The sequence below is a fragment of the Panicum virgatum genome, chromosome 9N (genome assembly GCF_016808335.1).
Source record: "Panicum virgatum strain AP13 chromosome 9N, P.virgatum_v5, whole genome shotgun sequence".
Taxonomy (NCBI): domain Eukaryota; kingdom Viridiplantae; phylum Streptophyta; class Magnoliopsida; order Poales; family Poaceae; genus Panicum; species Panicum virgatum.
The window spans coordinates 68,776,083-68,790,629 of record NC_053153.1 but is presented as its reverse complement, the minus strand read 5'-3'; the positions used below and the strand labels follow the sequence as shown (position 1 = coordinate 68,790,629).

Genomic DNA, 14,547 nt, shown 5'->3' with positions numbered 1-14,547 from the left:
CATTCTTAGCTTGTGTGGTGTTAAACTTGTGTGCGGGACTGCTTGAGCTACTTATAGGGCTAATGATTCTTTGTTGTGACCAGAAGAGAATTATTGGTTCGAACGTTGGTTTCGGGCAATCTGGATCATATTTTCCTCTGAGCTACTGATAGTCTGATGCGCTTGCTTTCCCGTCAAGTTAATCTCAACAGTTGTGATCACTCGCCTCATCAACCTATAGGCACTAAGGCGTGCTGTCAAGCATCACAAATCCATAGGCATGAAGTGCATATGCTTCTGAAACTTATCATTTTGCATTTCAAATGAATTGAACAGGATCGTGGTTTGAATTAAAAACTTTGCGTGGTCAAGTGTAGATGTGCTGAGTTCCAATCTTTTCGAAAGGTCTGTATATAGGTATGCCCTTCCTACGAAATTGTAAAAAGATCGGCACTTGAGGTGTCTTGCACGAGCTAGTTCCAAACAAGCCCTTCATACCTCTCTACGTGGAGTCAGAATCTGGGTTGCACTTGTTAACAAGTTATGTGCTAAGTTGGCAGGCAAAATTAAGATACGAAATGCTCGAAAACCATGCTCCAAACCTTTTATTCTTGGTACAGTCGATTACAACAACGCCTGAAACCCGCAGGAACAGCTTGCACAGCCTTACACTAACAGGATGGTGGGCTCGAACATCTCATCAAACAAACAAATGCAATGTTCAGTCTAGCCGGCTCTTCAATCGTACGCCTATTTACAAACGACATGCATAAGTAGACGGAATCTAGTATCGGAAATTCGGGTTCATCTCGATGGCCTCGTTGAAGATTAGCTGCTTCATTTGGTCCTCGGTCAGAGCCTGCTGCTCGAAGTCGAACGAGAAGGGCTCCGTGCAGATGGGCTCGTCAGCGATGTCGTGTAGTCGCTCCAGGTACGGGTGGTCCAGCGCCTCTTCAACTGCACGGCAAAAGAAATTTCGGTGAGAACTGAAATCAGTCTACGCCTGCTAATGGGGTTGAACCCACCCCAAATCCGCCCCTACCCATATTTCAAGAGCCCTAACTACCACCCGCCCCGACCCATCCCGTCGGTCCAATGTCCCAACCCGCCCGAACCCGAAGTCACGATGGAAGATGATATGCGACTTACGTGCCGATCTACTACCATAGCGCCCCAACCCGTCCCAACCCGTCTATTTCGTCAACCCAACCCGCCCCAACCCATTTCATAGTGTCACCCGTTTCCACCCATCCAATAGTACCCGTATTAAAACCCACCCAAAAAACCCATCAAACCCCGCCCCATTAGCAGGAGTAAATCAGTCAGACCTGGACCCTGACGAATACTCTGAATTGAAACTCTGCTAGTCTGAACCCAGCACAGGAATCTCTGAAGTCAAACTGTGATAGTTTAAAGCCAATAGAGTAATCTCTGAAGTTAAACCCTCCTAGTCCGGTGCCAGTACAGGGGATCTAATCTACATCTTTTAGGTGTGTTTAGTTGGTGAAAAAGTTTGAGTTTTGGTATTGTAGCACATTTCGTTGTTACTTGACAAATAATGTCTAATTATAGACTAATTAGGTTTAAAATATTCAACTCGTGCTAATCAGTTAGACTGTATAATTAGTTATTTTTTTCGATTGCATTTAATGTTTCATGCATGTGTCCGAAGATTTGATGTGACGGATATTGTGCAAAAAATTTTGGGAACTAAACAGAGCCTTAGATTAGACTATCTCTACCGTTTACTTTTCCCATCTTAAACGTGTTTATTCTGTACATAGTCGTCATCGCCACTTCGACAAAACCAATACGGAGGTCTACAAAGAGGGCAGAAAATAAGCGAGGATGGGTCAAAGCAGCAGCACTGCAAATTGAATATAAGTCGAAATGCAAAGGTAGGGACACACACTTGGATGCAGATGGAGAACACTCCACAGCAAGTAGAACTTTGATGACTCCGACGAGTGATATTTGAAAAAACACAGAACCAAAAACAAGAAGAGTTGGACAGGGTTTTTGTCTTGTGGAGATAGAAAGTTTGTGTAATTCTCTTTGTCCAATGCTCCACTTGATAACCTGGAACGGATCAGCTTTAGCCTTTGAGGTCTCTTGGCCTTTAGCTGCATATTTGCAATCCGAGTGTGGTTCTGTTGTGCCAGTTGGGCGGTTGGCAACAACTGAACAAACAAAAGATTCACTCTAGCAGAGTAGCTGCGCACCTTAAATAGAACACTACTATGTTTCATCACAGAATGACAGAAGTGACGCCCCAACTATTGTGTTAGACTGTTATGGTTTGAATTCAACGAAGAAACCGACCAAACCCTCCCGTTTTGTAGCTGCAGATTAGTAAAAGTTTCTACTTCAGACAAAGAAGATTGCATTTGGACCAGACCAGACCAGTCAATCAGACTTAGCTCGTGGCACGCCTCATTCTTTGACCGGAGGCCAGTGCTACACTGCTATGCCCTACTCGACGCCTCTCTTGAAATAGTATATGCCAGTGTTTCCTTGCCTATGCACACCACCACATTGTAGTGAGTGCCCCTCACACGTCAATATGGTAGTGATTCTACCATTGGTCAACACGCGCAGGAACAGAAAACCACACGTGTAGTAGTAGTAGTACTCTAGTTTCAGCAGCCGCACGAGTTGCACAAGGAGGAAAGAAAAGAAAAAGAAAAGCTAAAACCGCGGCGGCGGCCGGGCGGCGACTGACCTGTGATCCTCTGCAGCGGGTTGAAGGTGAGCATGCGCTCGATGAGGTCCAGCGCCACGGGCTGCACCCTCGGGAACATGGTCGCGAACGGCCGCCGCGGGAACTGCGGCAGGTGCCGCATGTACTTGCGCGCGTCCTCGTTCCGGATGAACCCCAGCTCCTCGTCCGTCGGCGTCCCGATCACCTGCCGACGACGACGACGATCAGTGTCGGGGGAATGGCGTCGCGCAACCCAAGAACAAGTGATCGGTGCGTGCGGGGTCGGCGAGGGCAGGGTAATTACCTCGGTGATGAGGCGCATCTGGTGCATGTGGTCGCGGCCGGGGAAGAGGGGCTGGCGGTTGATGAGCTCCATGAAGATGCAGCCGACGGACCAGACGTCGATGGCGGCGGAGTAGTCGGTGGAGTTGAGCAGCAGCTCGGGCGCGCGGTACCACCGCGTCACCACGTACTCCGTCATCATGTCGCTCTCCGACGAGGGGCGCGCCAGCCCGAAGTCGCAGATCTTGAGGTCGCAGTTGGCGTTCAGCAGCAGGTTGCTGGGCTTCAGGTCCCGGTGGATCACGTTCGCCGAGTGGATGTACTTGAGCCCGCGCAGGATCTGGTACAGGAAGTACTGCGACGGCGACGGCCGACACGTACAGAGATTACCCCCGTCAGATCAGACCGTGTAAAATCTGACGGCGACACCGGCCATCGATGGCGTCGTCTTTTTTTCTGACTGACTCTGTCGTCAGGAACAGCTTGGGTGCCATCAGAGTTTTTCAGTTACATTACCTGGCAGTGCTCCTCCGAGAGCTCCTGGTTGGAGCGGATGATGTGGTGGAGGTCCGTGTCCATGAGCTCCGTGCCGATGTACACGTCGTTGAACGCCTGCGGGATCGGCGGCGGGATCACGTCCCTGATGCCAACGATCTGTTGTTTGTTCAGAGCCCAAATGGTAGCAGCAGCCGGCGTCAGCAGGTTCAGGCGCGCAACTAACGCAAATCATCATCATACATGTAACTGAAACGCAAACCGCGTCCTTGCGCTTACGTTCTCGTGCTCGAGGTGCCTGAGCAGCTTGATCTCCCGGAGCGTGCGCTTGGCGTCCATGTGGTTGTCGAAGGCGTTGGCGATCTTCTTGATGGCCACCATCTCCCTCGTCTCGAAGTTCATCACCGAGCTGCGCGGGCCCGTACAGAATTTTCAGAACAAAATCATTCAACCACTCTTAAAAGCTGGGAGCGTTTCATTTGATTCGAAAAAGCTCACCAACCACTGCAGTACTAAATTTAACCAAACTTGTTGTTCAATTGCAGTACTCTAGTAATTTTTTTTACAAAAACAGAAAAAGAAAAATGAACTGATTGGCCCTACCAATCCATGACCATCCTCCTATGACCTAGTATGAATTAACCCAATTGCTAGCCAATCATCTGCAACTCGCAAGAAATCGATGAGCCGGGCGAGGTGGCACAGAACGTACCAGACGATCCCGTAGGCGCCGCGGCCGATGGGCATGATGGGCGGCTGGTACTTGCTGGTGATCTCGAACAGGTTGCCGAAGATGTTGTACTGGAGGAACCGGCCGCCGTGCGTCACCGTCGGCCGGAATTCGGCGGCCGGAGCCCCGTCCATGCCTCCTCCGCTCATCCTCGCTTCCCCTTCCCCCTTGCTAGCCTAATTCCCTCCCCTCGTCGAAGGAGGAGGAGGAGGCGGCTGGCTCAGGCTCACTCCTCTTCGCAGGCCCAAGCACGAAGCCAACCAAGCAGATTGACTTTATCGACCGTCTTCTCCCCCCTCTCGACTGATTTGTCAAAAGAGGAAGCGCAGGCGAGGATTTATATAAAGAGGGGCGGCTGGAGCTGGCGCTGCTGTTGGCCCCGCTGCCCAGAGATGGACTGACTCCAGCAGGCAGCAGCCACAGCCAAGGAAGGTTACGAGAAAGCGAGCGCGAGGAGACTCCTGCGCAAGGAAAAAAATTTCTAACGGTAAATCCGGTTTACCGGAAAATTTACCGTTACAGGTGGTGTCCGAGAAACCAATTTCGGTGTGATTTCGTATTTACCGGTTTTAAATTTGAAAAATTCAAAAAAATTATATAAAATAGGATAAAAATCTGATAAAAAATTAGACATTTTTATGAGCATTTTGGACTAATATTTTTTTTGAAATGTAACCTCATATGTTGTGTAAAAAAAAGAAACTGAGCTTTTAATGTTGAAGCACTCACCTTATCCATTCGCACGCCCCGAGCAGCTGGCCATCCTCCCCATTTCTCCTCCTCCAGTCCTCCCACACCTGAGCTGCTCCCTCCTTGTCTCCCGGCGATTTCCGACCGGATCCCACCGGTTTCTGCGCTCGTGGAGGCGGTTTCCGACCGGCAGAAGCGGTTTCCGGGCGGGCGCGGGCGCCGGTGCCGCTGCCGGCCGCTCCCGCCATTTCCCGAGCGGAAATCGGGGTGTTTCGGCCGGATTTCGTCGCCGGTCGCGCGTAGCCTCCGCCTGCTCCGGTTTTTGCGGTTTTCCGGACGTTCCGGCCGGTAAACCTCTGATTCCGACCGGTTTTTTTCTCCCTCCCGACCGGATCCGGCTGCTGTGGGTAAGGCTTTTTTTTGTTTGAATTTTTTTATCGTAGCAAGTAGTGTAATATAAGTATTAGTAGAAGTATACAATGTTTTTATGGATTAGAAAACGAGAATGTGCATGTATTTGTTATTCATGTTTTGTTATGTATGTGTATGAGTACAAATGTGAAAATTAATATGCATGTGTATGACAAATTGAGAATGTGCATGTATTTTTGGTATGTGAATATGCATGTGTATGTGTATGAATGTTGCACCGTTGCAGGTAAATGGTTGACCCTGTTTGGGAGCATGGAGAAAAAAGGGGAGCGGGTTTCAAGTGCAAGTATTGTGGCACATCAAAGAGCGGTGGAGGGGCAACACGGTTCAAGGACCACTAGGCACATAGAGGTCATGATGTTATTGATTGCCCTTCGGTCCCCCCCGCAGTGAAGAACTTTTTCATTAGCGAGTTGGACAAGATAAAGGCGAAGAAGTATGAAAGACAGCAAGATAGGCGTAGGAGAGATGCTGCAGCTCGAAGTACTCAATATGTTGACTTGGAATATGATGACGACGACGACGACGACGATGATGATGGCAATGAGGGTGGTGATGACAATGACGATGATGATGGGGATGATCGTGGTGGTGCTTCTACTAGTGGTGTTGTTACTGGTGCTATGAGATTTACGAGAGAGACTGCCTTCACCCATGCCACACAAGATCAAGATCATGGAGCACCCAGCTCTCAACGTCGCACAAGAAGCAATACTCGTCCATTAGGCCCCGTACGACGGTGAGGATGATGGTAGCTCTATCTCTGTCAGTTCCACCTACAGCTACCCGTCGGCACCCTCCTTTCAGTGGCCACCACAACCACATCCGATGGCTGTCCCTCCGCGTCCTCTATATGGAAAACCACAACAATTTCCAGTCGGTCGTAAGGTTTTCCTATGGGAAAACACCGAAATAAAAATTTGAACCTATAAATTGTGTTAACAAGTTGCACCTATATTTTATTGCATTTGGATTGTGGTTTGTATTGATAATTTGATATACATATGTTTTACGTCAATTCTATTAATATTTGCTTTGTAAGAAAATCATTATGCATATTGAACTATTATATATAACAATTAGATATAATTCTCTGAAAATATTACACTTCTCTTAACACAATTTGTTATTTTCTATCTTGGTCAACATTTTTCGGTACTTACTCAGAGAATACCACTGAAATTACAACGAAAACCGGTCGAAAAATACGAAATTCGGTGGTTTCAAATTTGAATTGGTTTACCGAACGGTAAATCCGGTAAACCGGCGGTTTTCGGTGTTTTACCGTTACCGGTAACGTCCGGTAAATGATTTACCGCCGGTAAGTTTTTCCACACTCCTGCATGACGAGACGGCCGGCGCGGCACGACCGCGCCCCGTCTCGACACGAGAGGAGCGAGGGCGGGGCGCCGCCGATGGGAGGCCGCGCCGGATCCAACGGCGGGCGGGGCGTTTCAACGGTCAAACGAGGGCGCCCCTACCCGGTCGGGTGCTGGCGTGGCACTGGCACGCGGCTCGGCTGACGGGTGGGGCTGCCGTGCCAGGGTGGCCCCGGTCGTGGACCCCGATGGCGATGGGGACGGAGCGCGGCTGCGTGAGAGGGGTCCACGGTCCAGAATGGGATTGGCCGATAGGCGATAGCCGCCGACGCGTTGTTTGGTTGGCGTTAGCGGCTGCGTTGGACGGGGACGGGCGAGAGGTGGTGGTGGTGGCCGTTGGGCCAGGGCTGATGATGCGGTCTGCGTGGCCGGCCGTGGCCTGGGCGCGGTGGCGTTTGACCGGCCGGCCGGCCGCGGCGTCGTCGTCGTCCTCCTGGTTCGAGCCGCGGCGACGTGTGGAAAGGGGAACTTGGAAGCCCTGCGTGTCGGGTGCCGACTCGACTCCGAAGCTAGCTGGTGGTTGTTGAGTTGAGCTCGGGGGGCTGTGGGATTCCCGGGCCCGTCTCTTGGGTGCCCCGTCGTGAGCTCGTCTGCTCTGTCGCCTGCGAAGCTACGGTGTTCCTGCACCCGTCTACGCTGAACCGAACAAAATCTAGTAGGCTAGAGTAGACACTGGTTGTGAAAACACGGATTAGAAAAGCACAACGATAAAAGTATAGATACAGAAAAGAGAGATTGAAAAATAACAAAGAATAAACCAGTAGGGGCTTTGCCCCTCCTGTTCCCTCAAAAAAAATAAAAAACAAAGAATAGATCTGAAACACGGATAGAGACAGGGACTGAAGGTTCCTAGAATTAACCATTTTGTTGTGCCCACCGCGATCTTCCTTCTGGACAGTAATTGCGATCACCAAGACGGCGATGGCGAGCGACAATGACTGAAAGATTGTGGGACAGTGGAGAAGCTCGATCCAGTGCCCGGAAAAAGTTCCGAGAAAGTGGAACCGGCCGTCCCACCCATGCTTACTCGCAAAATGATCTGAAGCGAGGAAGGCACGGCCGGTCTGTCATCCAATTGTGAAAATGATCGATTCCCTGGAATAAAATGTCGCATCTTCCATCGAATTCCTTGTGCGGGATATCCAATCAATTCGAATTCAGGCTATGGAACAGTTCAGAAAACCAGAAGAAATCCGAACTCATCTGCGTGTACTGCCGATCAAAATTAGACATCGTGATCACATTGTTAACTTATTATTTTACTAGTATGCTCGCAGCCACCAATTGATCCACAAGCATGAGATACCTTAATTAGTGCCGAAGGGGAAACTCTTACCGTTAAGCATGACAGCCCTGCAAAAGGACAAGGTCGGGGCATGGCGGCTCGATGCAAGGGCTGCTGTTGCAGATTAGTTTACGGCAAGCTGATGGCACAGTACCGCACCCCCTGGCCCTAAATTTTCCCGGAAAAATGGGCGAACGGATGAGGAACACCGGCAACTGATTGATGCGGACTGGTGCTAGGCTGCCAGCAGTAGTGTATCGCCCGGCCGATTGGAACGAGGGCGGCTAAGAAACCGAGGCCATGCATGATTGCGAAGCCGAAATCTCTATGATTCTGCCGGGTATTTTAGTTTGAAAGGTCTCATAAGATATCGTACTCGGCGTGCCAGTACGATTAACAAGATCAGAGTTGAATTGCGCGTTGCTAGTACGATCGTCACGCGAAGACGTTTTGGTTTGTGATAGGTACATGATACGTCTGCTGTGATGACATCGAGGCGGATTGAGTGGCCAGTCGATGAATAATAGGGACCACGGATAATGCTGTGGCGGAACCGTTTAATTTATACCGGCTTAAGAGCGCCCGATCATCATTTACAAGTATATAATCCAGGCAACACTCTTAAAATAGAATAAATTCGGTAGTCCGTCGGGCTTCACCCGAACCTTCTCCATACGACAATTCCATAGTCATGATTACATGATCGTTTTGTATTGGAGTATCAGATATTACACACACTAGCTGAATCTATATCATAAAAACAAGATGAAAGTTATTACACAATAAGCACAAAACTTAGGGCAACGCAAATCTATAGAGTTTCAAATGTAGACCCTGCAGTCGTAGGGTTTGATTGTCAAACTGACGTTATCACAAAAAATTTCCAGATCTTTTAGAGGTATATGGACTCAACATACCCTCTAGGCCTTGAGATCCGAACTCCTGAGCTCCTCCCACTGTAGCTGAACACACACAGCACAAACATTGAGTACGAAGTGTCAGACCCGGGGCACCAGGACTGCTTATAGGTGTAGAATGTTCTAGAATAATGGATAGTGCATGGATGTACCTTATCTCTTTTGTAATTACCCGAATAGACGTAGAACTAGCTGTAACACAAGGAAACTACCCGACACAGTTGAGTAGGACTCCAATAGTATTCAACTAAGACTTTAAATATAACATGTCCCCCCAAAGTATATAAGGGTGAGCAACAACAACACATCAACCTCTAAGGCAATAGTGCCACGCTGGGCAGGGTGATGAGGTGAATGTCGCCGTCGCGCAGGGGTTGGTTTAACGAGTTTAGCGTGAGGCTCAGCTGTTTTGCACTATCTAAATAAATTAGTTTTTCAGTTCTAAATTTCATAGAACTCGAGATGCGTGATGTTATGGTGTTAGGGTTCCATTTTAGCAATAAGCACAAGACCAAGTGCTGTATATGAAATACCTAATTTCAAAGTAGGTTTGTTGTTATTTCTCCCTTGCGATTAGGGCACCCGTAAACTGTTGGAAATGTACTTTTTAAACAAGTAAATAACTTAAAAGAACCACTCAGCTTTGATTAGTACCGAGACATAGATAAAGAAAATGGTGTGGATACATCTTAATATATTTTAGATACCTTTATAGTAACTAGTAGAGAGGCTGCGGCACGTGTTTTAGAAATTTAATATAATTAATAAAAACTGATTTATAAATAAACACATAGCATCGCAGGATATCTCTTTATTCTAGCTTTGCTTGCAAGCACAAAACTGGGACCCAAATATAATTAGGTATTGTAACTTTTGATGTCGACAAGTTTTTCTTAAAAATAGTAGCCACTTGTTTTAAATAATTATTTAGCATCATATGGATTAAATTATTCAACAACAAAAAAAACTTCCACATCTATCTTTTTTATTCTAGCTTTGCTTGCAAACACAAAATGAAAAGCCAAATACAATGGGGTATTGTAATTTTTTATTTTGACAGATCATTCTTAAAGGAGTACTTGGTTTGCCACAAGTCATTTAAAAAATTAGGAATAGTAAAAACATCATTAAAAAAATCCCTACTTGTGCGGCGTGTATCTGAACATAGGAACAAAACAATATAAATTTTGTTAGTGATGTACACCAAATGAAGGTTCAAATATCTCAAAAATTTAAATGCATAAATAGGTACATCTATCCTTGGTACAACCACTCCTTCCCTGCTGTACTCAAATCTAGATCAGAGCGAGGATACTTCTAAATCCTAATCACCATGTCCTAAAATAGATTGATGATGTCAATGATACAAAGAATGTTAAACTCCAATAAAGCTACTGAAAATTTGCACCGCAGTCCACTACTTTTCATCTTCGAACGCTACTTCCAATATTTTCTACCATCGCCGCACCACCGCTGTGGCCCTAAACATTATATCAACATTATAATAAAAATTATCTGAACATAAACAACCTATTGGGCAAGGGGAAAAAGGGAAATCATCACAAGTATACCAGATGAAAATTTATTTGGCAGGAAGATATGTAAATAAACTTTTGTTCTTCTTGGTATACAGGTTTAACACCTTGAGTTATTACTTGAAGTGATCTATACATTTTTTTATGTTCTGCCTACCGAAGTTCCCTAATATGCAGTACAATATTCAGCCGCCACAAAATTTCATCCACCGATATTTGATTGTTGAAAAAAGGACCCGTGGTCACAACAGATTAACACTGCCCAAAAAATTACTACCAATGATGAAATAGAATTGCTGTTGCCCAGGGTCCTTGGTGCTGAAAGAAACAAATACATAATACAATGGATGCTTGTTCCACTTAACATGACAGTACATTAGAAAAGCATGCATAAATTCGAGCATCATAGTACAAGGACATTACACTCACTGGATGGTTTGGCTTATTGGAACATATTTAGTATCATACCCTTGATGATAAAAACGGTATAGGCCAATGTTGGTCGAAACCCCAAAACTGTATAGGCCAATGGCAGTCAAGGTCTGGAGCAAAATAGCATCTAATCAAACTATTTGGGTTTGTTCATCAATCACTAAATATTTCTAATCACTAAAAATTCGTTCTAATAAGCAAATCTGTTAATAAACTTAAAATATGTTAACCAGCACAACAATCTCTGCAAACTTTTCAGTAGCCCCCCAACGTGCTGTTCGTCTAAAAAATATATAGAGATAAACACAGTTTCCTACATCCGCGCTTCAAAATATGCAGGGTTTGTAATGGAGTGTCGTGATAACAAATTGCCTTGCTAATAGTTTAAGTACTGACACATAACATCCAATATGATAACTACTCTCATAGTTGTGAAATGAAAGTTAGTGCAAGAGCAGGATCAAGCACAGATATGAAAGAACTCTTTTTGGGGGTGAGTGTGTGTGTGTGTGTGGGGTGGAGACATGGGGTTGGGGGGTTATAGTAAATGGTAAGTAGAACAATCAAGATACATCGATCATGAGAATGTTAACAGCTTGTAAAATGTAGGATTGCCAAAGGATACTGTGGATGAAAACAAGTTATAGTATGCAGGGAACAAAATAATCTGAACCACCAGTTACCTGGTTGGTCTTTCCAAGAAACCAGTAATTTAGTGATCTCTTTTTGCAAGAAAATTAATGAAAGAACTACATACAATCTCTGATACATTCTTACACAGGAGAGGCCTCAAAGCCTACAGGAGTGCCAACCTGAAGGATTCTATATGATTAAAAATTAAATAACATTAGTCAGAAACAATTCAACCATTTGACGCATGTTAGCAGTATAATTAGCAGTATAAAGGGGAAAAGAAATGAGAAAACAAGAAAGAAAAGAGAAAAAGCCCAAGAAAAATGCAAGGCCCAGCCCACCAAGTCACTACCAGCCCATAAACTAATCATCGAGTCCTCCCGTCAGCCCACCCTCTCCTCGCTACCCTATATCGTCGTGCGCCACCGCTCGCCTGCTCCTCCCTTCGCGGCCACCCTAGATGGAGCACCAGCGCTGCGGAACCGGATCCTCTGCAGTACTCAAATCAGAATAGTAAAATGAGGCCGTGTTTAGATAGAGCGCAAAATTTTTTGCGACGGAATCTTGCTAATTTGAAGTACTAAATGAAGTCTATTTACAAAACTTTTTGCACAGATGGGTTGTAAATCGCGAGACAAATCTAACGATGCTAATTAATCCATAATTAGCGGATGGTTACTGTAGCATAACTGTTGCAAATCATGGATTAAGTAGGCTCATTAGATTCGTCTCATGATTTACAGCCCATCCATACAAAAAGTTTTGTAAATAGACTTTATTTAGTACTCCATGCATGTATCAAAACATTCGATGTGATTGTAGCATGCAATCCCATCCATCCATTCCAGATCGGACGGCTCTCACCCCTTTCACCTCTCTCTGCAGTACTTTCAAAGTACTGCAGAGGATCTCAATCCCAGCGGTGCCGGTCCTCCTCCCTGCTGCGGCCACCCCTAGATGGAGCACTAGCGCCGCCGCTCTAGGAAGGGGTGCCGACAGGGAGGTAGAGATGGAGCAGAGCACTGCCGCCGAGGATTCCAGGTGCTAGCGGCCTGCGCCCTCTCTTCCCCTCTCTCTTTCCCTCTCTCCTTCTGAATCCACGCCGTCAACCTGATACATCGCGGCGGGAAGTGTAGGCGCGCGGATTCCCGCTCGTTTTCCCCGCGCGCTCTCGCACAAATCACCGCGCGGCGCCCGCCTTGCTGAAAATCGACGCCATGACCGCCTAGGCGACGACTATTGTCGGTGTCCCGACCCGGCAGTCCGGACCCAACTAATAATGTTGCATGTTTCCTCGTCCCAGATGTTGATGCAAGAGGCAACACAGTAACGCACGGGTTTATCCTGGTTTCGGCCGCGGGGCCGTACGTCCAGCAAGGGGGTGTGCGAGGGCACTGTATTATCTTGCACCGGAGGTGCCTGTAGTAGAAGGTACATGTGAGGCGAGAAAGGGAGGGAGGCTCCCAAGTCTCTGCTAGAGGAGAAGTTGATTGAGGCGAGTGCCAATATCGGGTGCTCAGTGGTGCTGAGTGTTGCGTTCTATCGAGTGGGTCTGATCGCGCGACGTCGTCGACCGCCTTAAAGGAAGCCCGCCTCCTCCTTTTATAGACGCAAGGAGGGATGGTGTACATGCACAGGGGATCGCGGAAGTCGTCGTCTTTCCCCCGAATCGCGGAGGTGCAGTGGTCGAGCACTGTGGGAAGTACACTGTGGGGCGTGGCGTCGGGCGTGGCAGTCGTCCTGGGTATCGTCCTTGGTCTTGCGGAGATCGCACCGGCGTCCTGCCAGCCCCAGCAGGCGGCGTGGTCATTGCTGTAGGGTGTACAATCCTCCAGATGTGGCGTGGTGGCGTTTCGTGGGCCCTGCAGGTCAGGGTCTTGCATATATATGTGCGCCAGCGGTAGTGGGGCACGTGGCGGTCCCGGACCCCCCTGGGCGGGGTGCTAGCGCGTGCACTAAGGGGGTCCGGGAGTCACGTGGAGGTCCCGGACCCCTCGAGGGGGAGGTCCGGGCCTCCGGCTGCTAGTGTTGAGCATCCCTCCTCGGGGGGCACGTGGCGACGCCGGACCCCTTCCCGAGCAGGGGACGGGTCCGGGGCCATAGATGTGGTGAGGTGGAGTTCGGACAGTAGGAGTTGGCAGAATAGTAACGGGAGCTGTGCCGATCACGTCTCGTCCCGCGTCGCAGGTTCCCACAGTGCTGCCACAGCGTCCGGGATGGCGGAGCAGTGACCGGAGTTAGCGGACGGGACTCCGGTCACAGCCACTGTGGGGAATGGCGGCCTGACGCCGTCTGTCTTGGGCGCTGTGAGGAGTGGTTTGGCATTTAATGCCTCCGTACGACGGGCGGGTAAGCGGAAGGGCCGTTTGTCTTTTACGTCGAGGGGTGGCCTCGAGCGAGACGGAGATGATTCACCCTGCTCGAGGGTAGGTTCGCTACCTTCGAACGGGGCGGAGATGATTTGCCTCCTCGAGGGTAGGTTCGCTACCCTCGAGCGAGGCAGAGACGCGGGGCGCGGTCGAGGGTCTCGATGGGAGGTCTCGAGCGAGTCGGAGATCACCCCGCGAGTCCAAGGGGGGTGCGGATGGGGCGCATGCTGGGTTTCTTTGAGTCCTTTCCTTTCTTCCAGATTGGAAGGAGACCGTAGACCTTTGTGGGCCCAGTTGCCTAATATGTGTTTCCGTTTTAGGGTGATTTTAGTACCCCGATTAGGGTGTCCCTGATCGTGGTCCCCGAGAACTACCGATGCCATATGCAGAGGATTCATGGCGCCCTGGACGCCACAACTTTTTTCCCGCCTGGACGACTAGGCGACGCCTTAAAAACCTTGGCTGTCGCGAATATGATTCCCACCCAACATCAATCATTACAAAACCAAACAATCAATGATGTACCTCACCTTTGAAATCAATTTTGGGGAGGCAAACACCAGAATTGCAGTTGGTGGATACTAATGCTGCTGGCTCACCTAATGATATAGCTAGGCAATGGATATCTGAAATATTTAATCGGTTATTGAGGTATGTAATTTAGGTACCTCATGGACCCCAAGCTATA

General features: G+C 48.1%; 1 protein-coding gene across 2 annotated transcripts; it reads right to left on the bottom strand.

The window, feature by feature from the left end:
• Positions 1-551: 551 nt before the first annotated feature.
• Positions 552-4,510, bottom strand: LOC120687988 (mitogen-activated protein kinase 5). 2 transcript variants are annotated; one of them, XM_039970107.1, is made up of 6 exons: positions 4,170-4,510; positions 3,737-3,866; positions 3,479-3,616; positions 2,985-3,317; positions 2,702-2,885; positions 552-936 (listed from the first exon to the last, which is right to left on the bottom strand). In XM_039970107.1, the coding sequence occupies exons 1-6, from the start codon at positions 4,334-4,336 to the stop codon at positions 764-766; spliced, it is 1,125 nt and encodes a 374-aa protein (XP_039826041.1). In that variant the 5' UTR covers positions 4,337-4,510; the 3' UTR covers positions 552-763. The 2 variants fall into 2 exon arrangements, with proteins under 2 accessions (XP_039826041.1, XP_039826039.1); XM_039970105.1 differs by having other exon boundaries at positions 2,702-3,317.
• Positions 4,511-14,547: the final 10,037 nt, after the last annotated feature.